This window comes from Sitophilus oryzae, unplaced genomic scaffold, assembly GCF_002938485.1.
Source record: "Sitophilus oryzae breed Bouriz unplaced genomic scaffold, Soryzae_2.0 scaffold_1745_pilon_pilon, whole genome shotgun sequence".
Taxonomy (NCBI): Eukaryota; Metazoa; Arthropoda; class Insecta; order Coleoptera; family Curculionidae; genus Sitophilus; species Sitophilus oryzae.
This window is the reverse complement of record NW_022146441.1, coordinates 2,992,150-3,007,030: the sequence shown is the minus strand read 5'-3', so window position 1 is coordinate 3,007,030 and position 14,881 is coordinate 2,992,150. Positions and strand designations below refer to the sequence as shown.

Sequence of the window (14,881 nt, the reverse complement as noted above, 5' to 3'; positions counted from 1 at the left end):
AAAAATAAACAATTCTTAACTATAACCCCAAAAAATACAGATCTCCTGTCAACTTTCACAATTTTTTATTTATTCCTTATTTTCCTAGTGACGTCACAGGTGGTATGCGCGAACTGAACGAAATTGGAGCCGCTATCGATCATACCCATAGATAAAAGAAAATAATCTTCTATTAAGAATCATACCTTGATTTCTTTGTACCATGTTGTTGACGTATCGGATATTACGTCAGAGATTTCTGGCCTTATTTTGTTGATGGCATTGCCCATTTTACATGGTGAATAGCTGTATTAGTAGATTAGTACCTTTGTAGCATTAGTATAAAACATTAAATGTATCAGTTTGTATTTCTAAACGTTTTATATTTGTTTAAAATAAATTAATCTAAAAATTTCTAATTTTCCTAAAATTCTTTCTAAGAAAAACAACTAATTTGAAAACTCCTTCACAAGGTAGCGTGGCCGAGCGGTCTAAGGCGCTGGTTTAAGGCACCAGTCTCTTCGGAGGCGTGGGTTCGAATCCCACCGCTGCCAACCTTTTTTAAACTTAAAAAGAGCTTTTTTTATTTTGAATTAATTATAGATAAAGTATATCACTGTGTGGTTCAGTTGTATTGTTTTTTTCCCATTTGATTTCATTAAAAAATTATTAATAATCTGCCGTTATTTTTTTGGATCGATCACACGGCAATAGAATAAAGATAAAGTTATTTACAATGGTCAATAAGTTGTAGACAGGTATAGAAAAGACACAATATTTTCTCCATCTGTTTTAAAACGTATTGTAATTAGGAAATGGCAGTTTTGTTTTTATTTTTTAACTAACAAAATTTGTTATACATATTATTATAAGTTTAGCCTAAATAAATATTTTCTGAAGCTCACTGACACTTTTTTTTAATAAAAATTACGCATTCCGTCTAAATAATATTCTTAAAAAATGTGCCTGCTATTTTTTTCTGTCATTGATTGACTAAAAATCTAGCCAATTTAATAAAAAAAAACAATAATAAAACATTTTCCAGTACAATATGTTTGTTTTTTGCTTAAGTTCAAAATTAATAGTTTTTTTTAAATTTATTTCAACTCTCACTACTGGCGCCATCTCTTGGCTAGACGCAACACCCAGCACTAAAAATCGCTCACAAATTACAGGTTTCTATAACTTTCACAGTCGCGTTTCGCCGTCTCACCGCTAGATGGCAAACAGTGCCCTTCAATGTTTTCCCTGGAGGAAAAGCCGTTCACTGCGAGAGCTGCGCAACAGTTTCGCGTCCTTGGATAAAAAGCATCCCCAATTTTTGGGGGTAGTAAGTCGGGGGAGCCAACGGGAGAGACCGGCGATTACAGAGGTCGGAAGGGACGAAGCGAAATTCGTAGAGTAAAATATAGACTTTCATTTAGTTTTGATAAGAAATCGGACAGAGGAAAATATATAAAAAATACTCGGATGTCGGTAAGGTGAGATACAAACAGGAGGAACAGCTGTTCGGGACACAAAGACAAAGCGGCAGTTTTGTGGTAAGTTGCAGAGAATGTATTTAAATTTGATTTTTGTTGAATCAAGTATAATCATCTCTTTGAGTAATAACCTATTGAAAATCTAGAATGACACCTACTACCCGTAAGTATAGTGTCATTTTATTTTTCTAAATCTATAAAAAAACATTGTGTTTTAAACTAAAGGAATATACAGAGTCCTGCAACAGTGTGTTGAGCATCTGTAGCTTCTATAATAAAAAATAGAAATTTTGTTCAAGTGCAAGTGTAAAGGATGCATTTCAAGAAAATGTTTTAACTTTTACAAGGTGGATCAAAGATTTTTTTTTAAATGGAATATCATGTATGTATATTATTTTTTCAATAGATGGAGAATTAAGAAATAAAAAAAAATTGTATTGAGAGTACCTATTTCAAAATGTTTAATGGTTTCGTAGATATTTGCGATTTTATATTTCATATGGCATTTCCCACAGTAAATTTTTATCAATAATACAATTAAATACAAAAAATTTTCAATTTTAACTCTCCATCTAATAAAAAAATAATATACAGGGAGTTCCATTTAAAAAAAAACGAAGAAAAATTATATTAGATATATTTTAGAGAGTTTGGCATGAAATTTTGAATACCCTGAAAGATTTGAGATTACGTTATATTTATAATAAAGAAAGAAAATACTAACTATAGTAAGTACCTACCTAGTATAGTTTCCATTTCAGGTCGTATTTTTTAAATAATTATTTAAAAAAAGGTTGAAAAATTATTTTCTTTGTTTATTAATTAATAACTTTGAAATTATAAAAAACAATTTTAATAATATTTTAGGAGTATGTAAAGTGTATATACAGTGTGTTTTATTTAAAAAAAAATCATCCAGATCCACTGACACTTGTTGACCTACCCTGTATTCTGTCCGGCAATACCATCAACTTTGGACGACTATTGAGCTTGAAATGCCCTGTTAGTAGATTCAACACAATTTTGACAGTCTTCCTGTGTTTGCTTATCAAGTCTGTCAATTTTGGCAGGGGTTCTACTATGCAGAGTTTCGTCTGTCTTTATCCTAGTGAATTTTTTACCATTTTTAAGACTTGTTGGACACCTATACTGTCTTTTACAGCACAGCAGAAGACTTCTGGGCCTTAAATGGCATCGATGAACCTCATTTATCTTCATTTCCAAGCCATCTTGACATACAGCATTTTAAACAAAATCATAATTTAAAATAGTCCCATAAAGCAAAAATATTATTATAAAATTTTCATCACACTGTGTGTTAGTTTCAATGGTGGTATTACTGGAAACAAAGAAACGGTTATTAAAATTATTAAAATTTAATTGAATTCATTTTATTGTACTCATTATACAGGTTGTCAAAAAAGTAGTGCACACTTTTTTTGACACCCTGTATAATCTTAATTTAAATTACTTTAAATTCAGTAAGGCAATAACATTTAATGGGGAAAATGAAATAGGTGAAAAATCATTTCATATTCATTTATATTGTTCCAAGGGTTAGTTTTATGGGATATCTAGCCTGAAATTTTAATTACCCTTTGAATATACGGGTTCATACAGTATATTTATATATCTGGGACGATTTGAATGGATCCAGCACGGCGCAGCATTTAAGCCGGGGACACACCAGATTCGGTCAGAAAGCAAATAAGGGAGGTTTATATCCGTTCCGCTGGGTGTATGCGTGTACGTGTCCATAGGCCTTAAAATATATAGAAAACTGTTTCCAGCCAATAAAACAAAGCTCATAAAAGTGTATCTTTATTTTTTTCTACCACTCAGACGATAAGACAATAAGCTTAATAACTACCCAAGTAGCATTTTCACGACTTGCGACCACATGTTTACTAAACACAACGTTGGATTAGTTACAAAAAATAGTTAGCTCCCTACCTTGGGTATTAAAATAAATTTAAACGTTTTTATAACGTTGCACCGACGTTGGACTAGTAGCTACTACAGCAAAGTAGAAGCTTCTGCGACGTCGAATAAACGTTGTCTTGTAACCTTTTTTGCTTAAGTCATCTTTAGGTGATTCGGACAACGTAGTTACAACGTTGGACAATATAGAGTTTTCCGACGTCAGTTTCAGGACCCATTCCAACGTTATGCAAACGTCGTCTGTTTTACTAATTCCAACGTTGTTTAGATTTCCTTATTCTTACGTTGGTAGGACGTCGAGTCACTACCTTTTTGCAGCTTTATTGAACCATAACCTTAAATCTTAAATTTTCACTTCATTGTTCTGTTCAGTCAGACAGTTCAGTGCTGTTTTTGTTTTTATAAAAAAAACTTAATTAAAATGGGACATAAGAAAGGTACATATAAAACTAAATTTAAATATACATCGACGTACATATATTACCGATAGTTTATCCACTCCCTCGTTTATTTAGATTATAGAGGGCGGCACAAGCTAGACTCTAGGATGACTAAATTAGGCAATCTTGCGACTGCTCGAACTACTCCATCTTAATCTCCAAAACAACAAAGTGAAAGCCGCCATGTTGTTAAATCAGTAAATGTTTCTTTCCTAAAATAGCAATTCCTGCTTTTTGAATACATTAACTTGAAATATTTGACCCTAAAAAACACGCGGAAACAATTTTTTCGACTGCGAATAAATTATTCACATTTTACTAAAAAAAAAAATTCAAGAAAATTTTTAAAACTTCTTTAATTTTAAGGCCAATTAGTATTTTTCAAAGTAGAAACAATACATTTATTAATAAAGTTGTTTGCGTTTAACTTTTTTGCCTTGGGTAACGAGTTACAGAGTCGGTTAAAGTGTTTCAATAATTATGATCTTCAAACATCCTCCACACTTAAATACTTTTGTTTTGTTTTCCTTCACTGCCATCTGACATATGTCTCTAACTAAATCATAAAAATAATATTTTTACTATAATTATCCCAATTTAGGATAAAACGCGACTTAGACGCAATATTAGTTTTGTATTTCTGTGAATTAGGATTTTAAACAACGTTGCAGTTTGTACTAAATTAGGCTTCTAACCAACGTCGGTATCCAACGTCGTTTCGACCCAAAAATTATTCTCCAAACTAGTGCAGACTAGGGTTGGCACGAGGTTGTGCCGACGTTGCGCCCCGACGTTTGGTCGCGTGACACAACGTTGTCCCGACGTCCAAATGCTGCTTGGGTACTACGTCGCCTTTCTTAAGAAGACACCTAACTAATGAAATTTTATCGTTATACAGAGTTGTTCACCACATACGACACGGAATATTGTAGCTAAACGATTAGATTTTTACAAATTGTAAATTTTGAGTTCGTTGGAGGACTATTAGAGATATGATAATGATATGGAAATGCGGCCCGGGCTCCCCGAGGGCACGGGCCCGTGTGCTTTGCACACACGGCACATTGATAGTTATGCCACTGAGTCCATCTACAAGATTGAAGCTTCGTGGTGCGGTCTCTCGCACGTCTAGAATAATAATTTGAACGGAAAACATTGACATTTTGTTAAAACCGGTGCGCCCGCCGGCATTCGCCACCGGAATAAATTAATGAAAATTATCTCAATACGATAACGCGCCTCCATAGTTCTAATTAATTAATCGGCCGCTTGGTTCGCTGATTAATTTTACAGGACCGGATAATGATGCTCTGCTTTAAATACCTTTGCGACCGGCGTTCTAGCGTTGTAAATTCTCCGAATAAATCGTTTTTAATTAGTTTGATGAATAGGTATTGTAAGGTTAAGTAAGGTATCTACCGTGCTGGTAACTGTTACTTTTGGGTCGGCATTTACATGTGTAGAAGTAAATCGCATAGGGATCTTATTAAGTCGGAGTGAGTGAAATGCGACGGTGTGCTGTTGCGTTGTTGCCGGTACGCTTTCCCCTATCAAGTAAAGTAAAATCACATATAGATAGGTGGCGTAGAGGTACAGGCTCTCGTCTACTCAAGGTAGTGGGTTCGAATCCCACACCTGACATGTCATCTGCCGACTATTTTTATTTTAAATAAAAATAGTTTGGATACCTAGGTCGTTAAAAGAGTACTTGGGATTCACGATTCTGAGGTAATAATAGGCGGTTGAAGCGTAGAGTGCTAGCCACATTACCTTCCTTGTATACCGAACGGCTCTAGTATGGCAAGCTGTACCTTGCTACTCCCAAGGCGTTAAACGCTATATACGGGATCTATTATTATTATTATTATAAACTCACGATCGCAAACCGCTTACTTTTAAGACTTGTTTTCGAAAAGGCACCTAGATAAAATCATTAGATATGTTTCTGAGCATCTGAATTGGAATTATAAGGATATCGTTAAGGTGTCCATTTTTTTATAACGAGAAAACGTCAGTAATCGCGATAATTTAGAAACTCAACTTTTTTACACATAACACGCCATAACTTAAGAACCACTTTAGATATTGAAGTTTTTTTTATTTTGAAGATCGGATCATTTACAATATGTTTACATAAGAAAAATTCGATAATAGCCAATATATGCAAGAAGCGATAAAAAATAGACATATTTTTTTTATATTCAAAACATTCAGTTTTAAGACACTCTGTATAGGCTTGGTGCATTCTCCGCCAGTGCTGCCACCGCCGCCGGAGGATATCGTAAATAACGAATACATATACAATACAAATACACGGGTTTAAATGGCGAGTAAAAAGGGAAATTAAAACAATTTTGGTTGCACGTCATCAATGACACCATGCGTCTTATGGAGTTTGCTGGTGGTCGTATTATGATGTGCAACTAAAGTTATTTTAATTTCCCATAATTATTCTAAAAGTCTTAGAAAGTATAATTTGTGGAAATTCTAAACAAAAAAATAAATATTTTGATATTTTCAGAAGGTCTAACTTGCATTATAATTTATTATTCCAGTTAAAAAAAAATTAGATGAGTTTAACTCAGAGAAATAGAAGGGATAGAGAATGAGCGTCAACATGCGCAGAAGGTCTAATCAAGTTGGGCGCCATATTCCAGGTCTCCGTGTCATTTTGTATATAGGTGGTAATCTATAAGTAATCAAATATCAATTTGCTGTTTTCAACCATACGGGGGGCAATTTAAATTTAGTGAAATTCTATCATTTATTATGGTTAGATAACATTAATATGATTTATTTAATTATCATCAGTTTTAAAACTGCGTACAATATTGGTATATAATATACTAAATATACGAATATTCTGACAAAAGACGCTACGGACAGATGACCTTTTCTTAGTTGTTAAACACTCGAAATGCCATTAAATAAGTATTTACAATTATTTCATGTTTACTTGTACTGAATTACGCGTTTCAATTTAAAATTTTTGCAAATTTGGTAAAAATTGTTCTAAACAACTTTTTGTTCAAGTTGTATATTCATAAAACATTTGGTTCATAATTATTTTTGATGATTACCTTGTATATTTAATATAAACCTAGAAAAAATATGTTTTTGTTTTATTTTTTTTATTCGTCCCTTCAAATTGTGTTACAAAAACTGTTACATAACATGTCCTCTAACAAATATTTTCATAATACATAAACATCAGTGATTTTATTAAGGATATTATTAGTATTTATCCTGGTTTTGTCGACAATAAGAACTCTAAATCTTGTAATAGAACATCAATTTTATATTTCGTAAAATTATTTTGATACAGATTCAATTTGTCAAAATTTAAGTCATTAGTATATTGATAAACAACTCAAATTATTCCTAAGTGTTTTATTATAAAAAAAACTGTTACCGGTAAGTTTGTAAAACACATTATGGTTTGTCTTAATACTAGAAAAAATCATTTATTTTTTGCACAAAAGAAGCTTGCCGATCCTTATTTGTCCATAACCAAATTCTGTATGTACAACATACATATACCTAATTTATTATTAAGAAAATTAGATTATATGATCTCAGAAAGGAATACTAAAAATGTTGACTATAGAACTCGATACTATGTTTGAAAAAGCCTTCATACCTGTAACTGTGCATAAATCTAATTAACTGAATTCTTCTCCTCTTGACACTCTGAACACTGCTGCTGCTAATGTTAGAAATATTTAGCACAAAACTACAACTACCTACAACAAACTTTTCAATAAAAATGTTAAATTTTCGCTCTTCGATTAAAATACCCTGTCTTATGTTTTCTTTTTCTCTAAATAATCTTCTTGTCAAGTAAGGACCAATCTGTTTGCCTGAGTGATACAATATTTGACATATTTCTGGTACACTTGAACTTGTGCTTTCATGGATACTATAAGAGTGCACTGTTTTACAGAAGCACAAACATTGATTCCAAGTATCTTCTTCCTCCACATGTAATAAAAACATCCTCTTCAAATAGCCACATCACACTTGGTTTTTGACCATTCCCAATTACAATCACGATTTTTACAAATCGCCTTTAGGAAAACTAAAAATAAACAGTTTTGGATCATCTGTAAACACGATTCTGTTGTATAAACTTACACATGAAAACTAATCATTTTTCCCGGCGTATTAGCTTTCTTAGAATGACTATGACAATATACAACAAGCCTTTTTGAATTACTGTTTAGAATAATTGTGATAATAATAAATTTTAACTAGATAACAACATAAACGAAAAAAACAAAACAAACAGATGTCAATTAAAGAGGGGAAGTGACAGCGAGACCTGGAAGATGTCTGCCATCTTGCCGTCGACAAAAATTTGGATGCGCACTCGTCGAAGCTCATTCTCCCACTTCCATATCTCTGGTTTAACTACGGTAGCGAGCATAGTTTTATCACTGATTTTTTTATATTGATTAAAAAATATACCATTAATATTGCAAATTATATTTCATCCTCTAGTATATGCCTATTTAATTTTTTGATTATGTAACGAGCACTTTGTTTACTCACTTGTTTCGTCGAACTGTTTGAATCCATTTTTGCTATTGATCAAATCGGTGTAAGAAATTATGAAGCTATAAATGCTGATTCGGGGGAGTTGAATATCCGGGAAAGTCGAGTTATTGAATGTTAATGCACCCAACAACACCCTAATTACACTCTCCTTTACACATTAACATTTTTTTGGGCAATTTTATTAACATTTGAAATTGTCACAATTTTTGACTACCCGAAACAGCGTTACATCACACAAACCTCGTACCTGAGTGTTTTATAGTCTCAATAACTGTACTAGCAAAAAACTAAAATACTTTTTACGATTTCAATAATATTTTAATGCGATCAATACGAACTGTCATCGGAAGGGTACACACATGAAATATGTACTGATAATTTCTGATTTCTGCCGTTGAAGCGCTGCGGTCGAAATTTGTTGAAATCAACTGAAATGCACCAAGCTTATAATATTTCTTCTGTCGAGCGCATCTGACGTAAGCCACAATAAAAAATATTTTTAACACAACGCAGGTTAAAAATAAAACCTAAATATCTGCAGATTAGTTTTTAGGCAGTAATTATGACAACATAAGCTTCCAATCAATCAATCAGCGTTTTTTCCCGGTTACTAACGTGGGGAATTTAATTTCCCTTTCCTGGAAGATCCCAATCGGGATTAACGAGTTGCCCTCACCCTTTTTTTGCCTTACTTTATTGAATTTATCGGGATACTTCAACAGGAATTATTGTTTCAGCAGCCGGAACGTGTGAAGAAACCCTTAGGAGAAAAGGAAAGTGGAAAGAAAACTGAGCAGAGGCCAAAAGAAAATTCGCAATATGGGAAAAGGAGATAAACTGAGGAGGGGGAGGAGTGATAGTGGTAAGTAGATTTCTGTTTGTTTTTTTTTCTTCGTATGATCGATAAAAATACAGGGTGGTCCGAACTGTGTTCCGGAAACGGCGACAGCATATTCTGCAGATAAAAATAAGTAAAAAAGTGGCTCAACTTTCGTTTAGCTGAAATCTGTTATTTAAAAAATGACTTTATATATGCTTTCTAGAAGGCGTTAGGAGTACAAATATACAAAAATTTTCCTGCGGAAATGCGTCATTTTCATTTTTCGGACTTTAGTATAGCCGAAATCTGTTACATCAAAACTAGTCTTCGGGGTGTGTTTTAGACATTTTTCTAAACATAAAAACACTAAAAAGTATCTGCGGAAATTTTTTATTTTTATTTTACATAAAAAATACTTTGACTTTAGAATAGCCGAAATCAGTTACATGAAAAATTAACTTATATTTGTTTTGTACGAGCAAAGAAATACAAAAATAATTCCTGCGGAAATGTGTCAATGTCATTTTGTGCACTTTGTTTTTCATACATTTTTCAGTTTAGAAGCTTACGGGACCCGGGAGCGAATAGGGGTGCTGGGTGGGGTAAAACATCTCTCGGAGGAATAACAATTCTTGTAGAATAGATAATAGGTTCTTGTAACACCCCCCTATAAGTACCTCGGAATGTTGCACTTATTCTTGTTTTTTATTAAAGCTTTACATAAATAGGGCTGATTCAAAACAAAAAATCATTGGATCAGGCAGTTTTCTTTTATATTTTAATAATTAACAGTGATTTTGCAAAAATATTAGATTGGTTAGCATTTGGGTTGCTTTGGTTAGCTTTTCTTTGTGGAGGGTGTTAAGCTGTGGTTTTTATATTTTAATAATTAACTGTGATTTTTCAAAAATATTATTAGATTGGTTAGGATTTGGGTCGCTTTGGTTAGCTTTTCTTTGTGGAGGGTGTTAAGCTGTGGTTTTTATATTTTAATAATTAACTGTGATTTTTCAAAAATATTATTAGATTGGTTAGGATTTGGGTTGCTTTGGTTAGCTTTTCTTTGTGGAGGGTGTTAAGCTGTGGTTTTTATATTTTAATAATTAACTATGATTTTGTAAAAATATTATTAGATTGGTTAGCATTTTAGACACTTTTAAATGAACCTTTAAAAAAGGTGTCTTGAAAAATTGAATGATCTTCAAAAAAGTTCTGATATGAATTTTCATTTAATCGACTCGTTTGAAAGTTATTGAAGGTTAAAGTTCAACTTCAAATCGTATATGATACCTTTCACAATTTTTTTATATTTTGTCACCAAATAATGGCTCACAAACACAAAATATGATACTTTGTGTTTTTAAGCCATTATTTCGTAATAAAATACATTACAATCAAAAAAAAAGACCATACCATAACTTGGTATACTGATGCTTCCAAAACCAATACGGGAACAGGGATCGGAGTGTTTGGGCCGAGAACTAATTACTCCGAACCAATGGGCACTTACCCTAGTATCCTACAGGCAGAAATCTACGCTATCGAGAGATGCGTACAACTTATCTTAGATAGGAACTACCGGAAACAAGAAATAGCCATCTTGTCTGATAGTCAAGCAGCGTTAAAGGCGATCAACTCAGTATCAATCAATTCGAAATTGGTCAAAGAATGCATAGAGAAGCTGAATAAATTAGGCAAAGAAAACAAAGTCCTCCTACACTGGGTGCCTGCTCACCAAGGGATAGAAGGCAATGAAAAAGCAAATAATCTAGCTAGGAAAGCAGCGAACACTCCACTAACTGAACCAGAACCGTTCTGCTTTCCAAGTGGTAACCAACTCAAGGCGGAACTCAAGAACTTGGAAGATTCCATCCGCAACCTGGAATGGAAATTTTCCAATGGTCTAAGACACTCGAAGAAGTTTCTGAGGGCTTATGATGAAGAAAAATCACAGATCTTCCTGGGTCTGAGTAAGAACAATCTTCGGATTGTCACGGGGTTTTTAACAGGACACTGTCTCCTCAACGAACACCTCAGTAGATTGAAACTAAGAAGAAACGGCGAATGCAGATTCTGTGGGGAAGATGGGGAAACACCAGTACACCTCATCACTGAGTGCGCCGAGATGACAACCATTCGTGCCATGAATTTTGGTACGACTGATATTGGAGATGGAGAACTACCCTCTATAAAACCGTCCCAGATACTGGCTTTTGTCAAAGCCCTGGGACTGTATGATGAGTTATGATTCCAGAAAGGGGGACACAATGGATCTGTAAGGTCGAAGTGATTAACCCCCCTCCCACTCATTCTAAATTCTAAAAAAAAAAAAATACATTAGCGTAGCTAGCAATTTATCCTGGGGCGGGCCTGGGGGCCTGGGGTTGAGCCCAGGGAGGGACTAGGGCTTTTTTTTTAAATGAAAAATAATTTTAAAAAACACATTTTTTGAATAAAACGTTTACATGAATTTTTCTATCAATAAATTTCATAGACTTGGTTATCAAGCCTAGCCGTGTTCCCGTAGATTACTTAAATACCTACAAATTTTCTAAAAAAAATAAAAATTAACTCATTTTTTGAACACAACAAAATAATATTAACTAAACAATACTAGAAAACGTCATTTTTATGCTGCATCACAAGCAAATAAAAATTAATACGTAGCCTAGAGTCATAATTCAGGATATCTCTGGGGGGTGCCCAGAAGTTAGTACCAGGGGGGGAGGCACCCCCTGGCACCCCTCTAGTTACGCCAATGACAAAATATGATATTTTATGTTTATGAGCCATTATTTTGTCATAAAATACTTAAAAAAACATTGGGGAAGTTATCATATATACGATTTGAAGTTGAACTTTAACCTTCAATAACTTTCAAACGAGTCGCTTAAATGAAAAATCATGTCAGACCTTTTTTGAAGACCGTTCAATTTCCAACAAGAATATGTATTGACTTTTAAAATACTCTGATTGGTTAGAAGGCAATAAAATTCCAAAAAAAATAACAATATATTTTTTTAATTTTCTCTAAAACGGTATGGAAATTTGGAAAGTATAAACTAGTGGAGTGCCAAGAGACTTTTACCTCGGAATTCAATTACTGTGAATGTATTAATATGAAACCTTTTGTATTGTATTTTATAGATAAAATGCTAAAATGTTTACCCATTTCTTTTCCTTGCCTTTAATTTTTGATTTTAATAATTTTAGTAAATTCGCGAGATTCCCCGGCGGCTCTCAAAATGTCGCAATTTTTTTTTTAAACTTTCAAAGTTAAATAACTCGGTTATTTTCAATCTATTTTAAAAATGGTAAAGAGAAAATATGTTTCTTTTGGCCAGATCTACCACCCCTTAAAATATCTGCACTCATTTCTGGGACACCCTGTATATACGACTCGGTTTTTGCAAGGAGAACAAAAGTTTGTATTGAAGTGAAATTTTGTGAGCTTATGTAAGCCAATTTAAAGCATTTTCTGAAATTATGTAGAGTTCTACAGGGTGTCCCCAAAAAAAGTTACACATCAAAGTTATGTTTTTTTTAATGAAACACCCTATATATTAATTGATTTTTGGATTCTAGTAAAAAAATGAAGGTTTGTTTTATTAGAAAAGTATATGGCTAAAATGTATAGTTTTTGAAATACATTCCCCGGCATGAAAAATAGGCACCTTAAAACTTTGATGTATTTTAAAGGTTAATATATTTTGTTTTAATGGGTCGATTTTGATGATTTTTTAAGCAGTGTGTAGCCAAATTATTTGACTTTTTAGTATCTTTTTATAAATTAAAAATGAAACTCTCCATCTGTTAATTATACGAGGGCAAAAAAATGTTGATATTTTGGTGAAAGTTTAAAAAACACGTATAATAAGATTTGCTTCATTCAATCTTCTTTTTATAGTCCGTTAGCTAATATCTACGTTCCTTATGTGCAATTCATTATTAATTTGAAAAGCTGGCAAACAGCGGTTTCTTAGCGATAAACTTACAATAAATCGATCGTCTTGATTAGAAGTTCTCATACGAAGGTTCCTGGACGTCTAGATTGACGTCCTCAAAAACCACTTAGTATACTCTATGGTATTAAGGTATTTTTGGAACCGGAATTTTATAGCAAATTCACTGAACTAAGCAAATATAAATATGTATTTGACTCACCCTGTATATCTATAAAAATGTTTTTGAAATGTGAACTACCAAACTACTACACATATTTTGTAAAAGGTTTGGAGTGAAAATCTCAAATAGGAATCCTGATACAGAGCTTTTCCAAAATGTTTTATAAAAATTCGTTCACAGTAAATGAATTCCGAGGTTTTTATCCCATAAGGGCTTAAAGCACTCCACTAAACGGGATTAACCATTTTTGAACAAACAAACATTTTTATGAAGAATGCATTTTTCTCAAAATGTCAACAATAAAAAAGTTTTTTCTCTTGTAAAGACAATGCGGAGAAATAGGTACTGTATATTTGAACGAATTAAAGCATATAACGAATAACGACCATAAGATTAAAAAAAACTCCCTTAGGTTTCTAATTGACATTTAAGCCTCACTCTAAACGGAGAAGATGTTTAGAATAGTTGACCCGAACTCTATACTGGATAACTTCCCTAGGCCCAAATAGTTCAAATCCTTGCAATCCTTAAAGGGCCAGGAGCCATCTCCAGCTTGTCCCTAAAGATCCCTTCCGGAATTAGCCTTGATGGGATTTGGCAGGAAGGCAAAAAAGGCCTACTTTGGTCAAAATTTGTTGAAGGTTTGGCCCATATTGACTTAGAATAAAAATAAACAGTGTTAAATAATAAAGACTGTTTTTGTCAAATTTACTTTTTAGGGTGTGTCTGAGATCAGTTCATATTTTTCAGTACATATTTTTTTAATAGATAATAAGTAAAGAAATGAACAACAAATTATGACTGAGACCGAACAATAAATAGTATTTAAAGCTCAAGTTACCAAAATAAATCAGTTAAAACTAGGTATTTCTTTTTTTTATTAAATTTACTTTTATACAGGGTGTTTCAAAATGCAATCTCTCGTGGGGAGATTCTTCACGTAAAAATAAGATTTATTTTTCATATCAACATAGGTCTTAATAATCTTTCGATTTATTATTATTTTCTTCCAAGTGCTTTTAGTGATTCAAATGAAATTTTGTGGGTAAAAGTTACTATAAGTGCTGCATATTTTAATGCTAAAAAAAGTGTCGATAAATTCATCAAGGACGTGCATATGGGTTATCACTGGAATATTTTTCAAAAATAAAACGTGCGCCACTGAATTTTTTGCTTTTGATCTCCAAATTTTGTAGGCCGTTTAATGCCAATTAAAAATTATCTCCTGTTATTTTGTCGAATTCGGCCTCCTTGATGAGATAAACGCAATTTTATTAATCACAATTAAGAAAATTAAAATAAAATTAATAAATTATATATTTTAACTAATTTATATAAAATATTATTACTATTAGTTATTATTACTATTAGCCCAACATACAGCAATTTCAAATAAAAAAGTAATGGTATTTAAGATAATTACAAAAAACCTAATTTTAAAAAGTTTTAACCGTAGGTTTTAACTATACATTTCCATATCTATGTTTACAGGAACTTTTTTTCATATTTTTTGATGAGGAATCAATGAGTACTTATTT

The 14,881-nt window shown here is 32.7% G+C and overlaps 1 protein-coding gene and 1 non-coding gene across 2 annotated transcripts in view; both read left to right on the top strand.

The window, feature by feature from the left end:
* The first annotated feature begins 451 nt into the window (after positions 1-451).
* Trnal-aag lies at positions 452-533 on the top strand. The gene has a single exon. It is a non-coding gene; the product is annotated as a tRNA-Leu (tRNA).
* A 794-nt stretch (positions 534-1,327) lies between these two features.
* Positions 1,328-14,881, top strand: part of LOC115881978 — a 116,222-nt gene continuing 102,668 nt past the window's right edge. The window contains exons 1-2 of the mRNA XM_030899745.1: positions 1,328-1,520; positions 9,136-9,260. Of these exons, the coding sequence (XP_030755605.1) occupies positions 9,218-9,260 (43 nt within the window). The 5' untranslated portion in view covers positions 1,328-1,520; positions 9,136-9,217. The remainder of the gene's footprint in view (positions 1,521-9,135; positions 9,261-14,881) is intronic.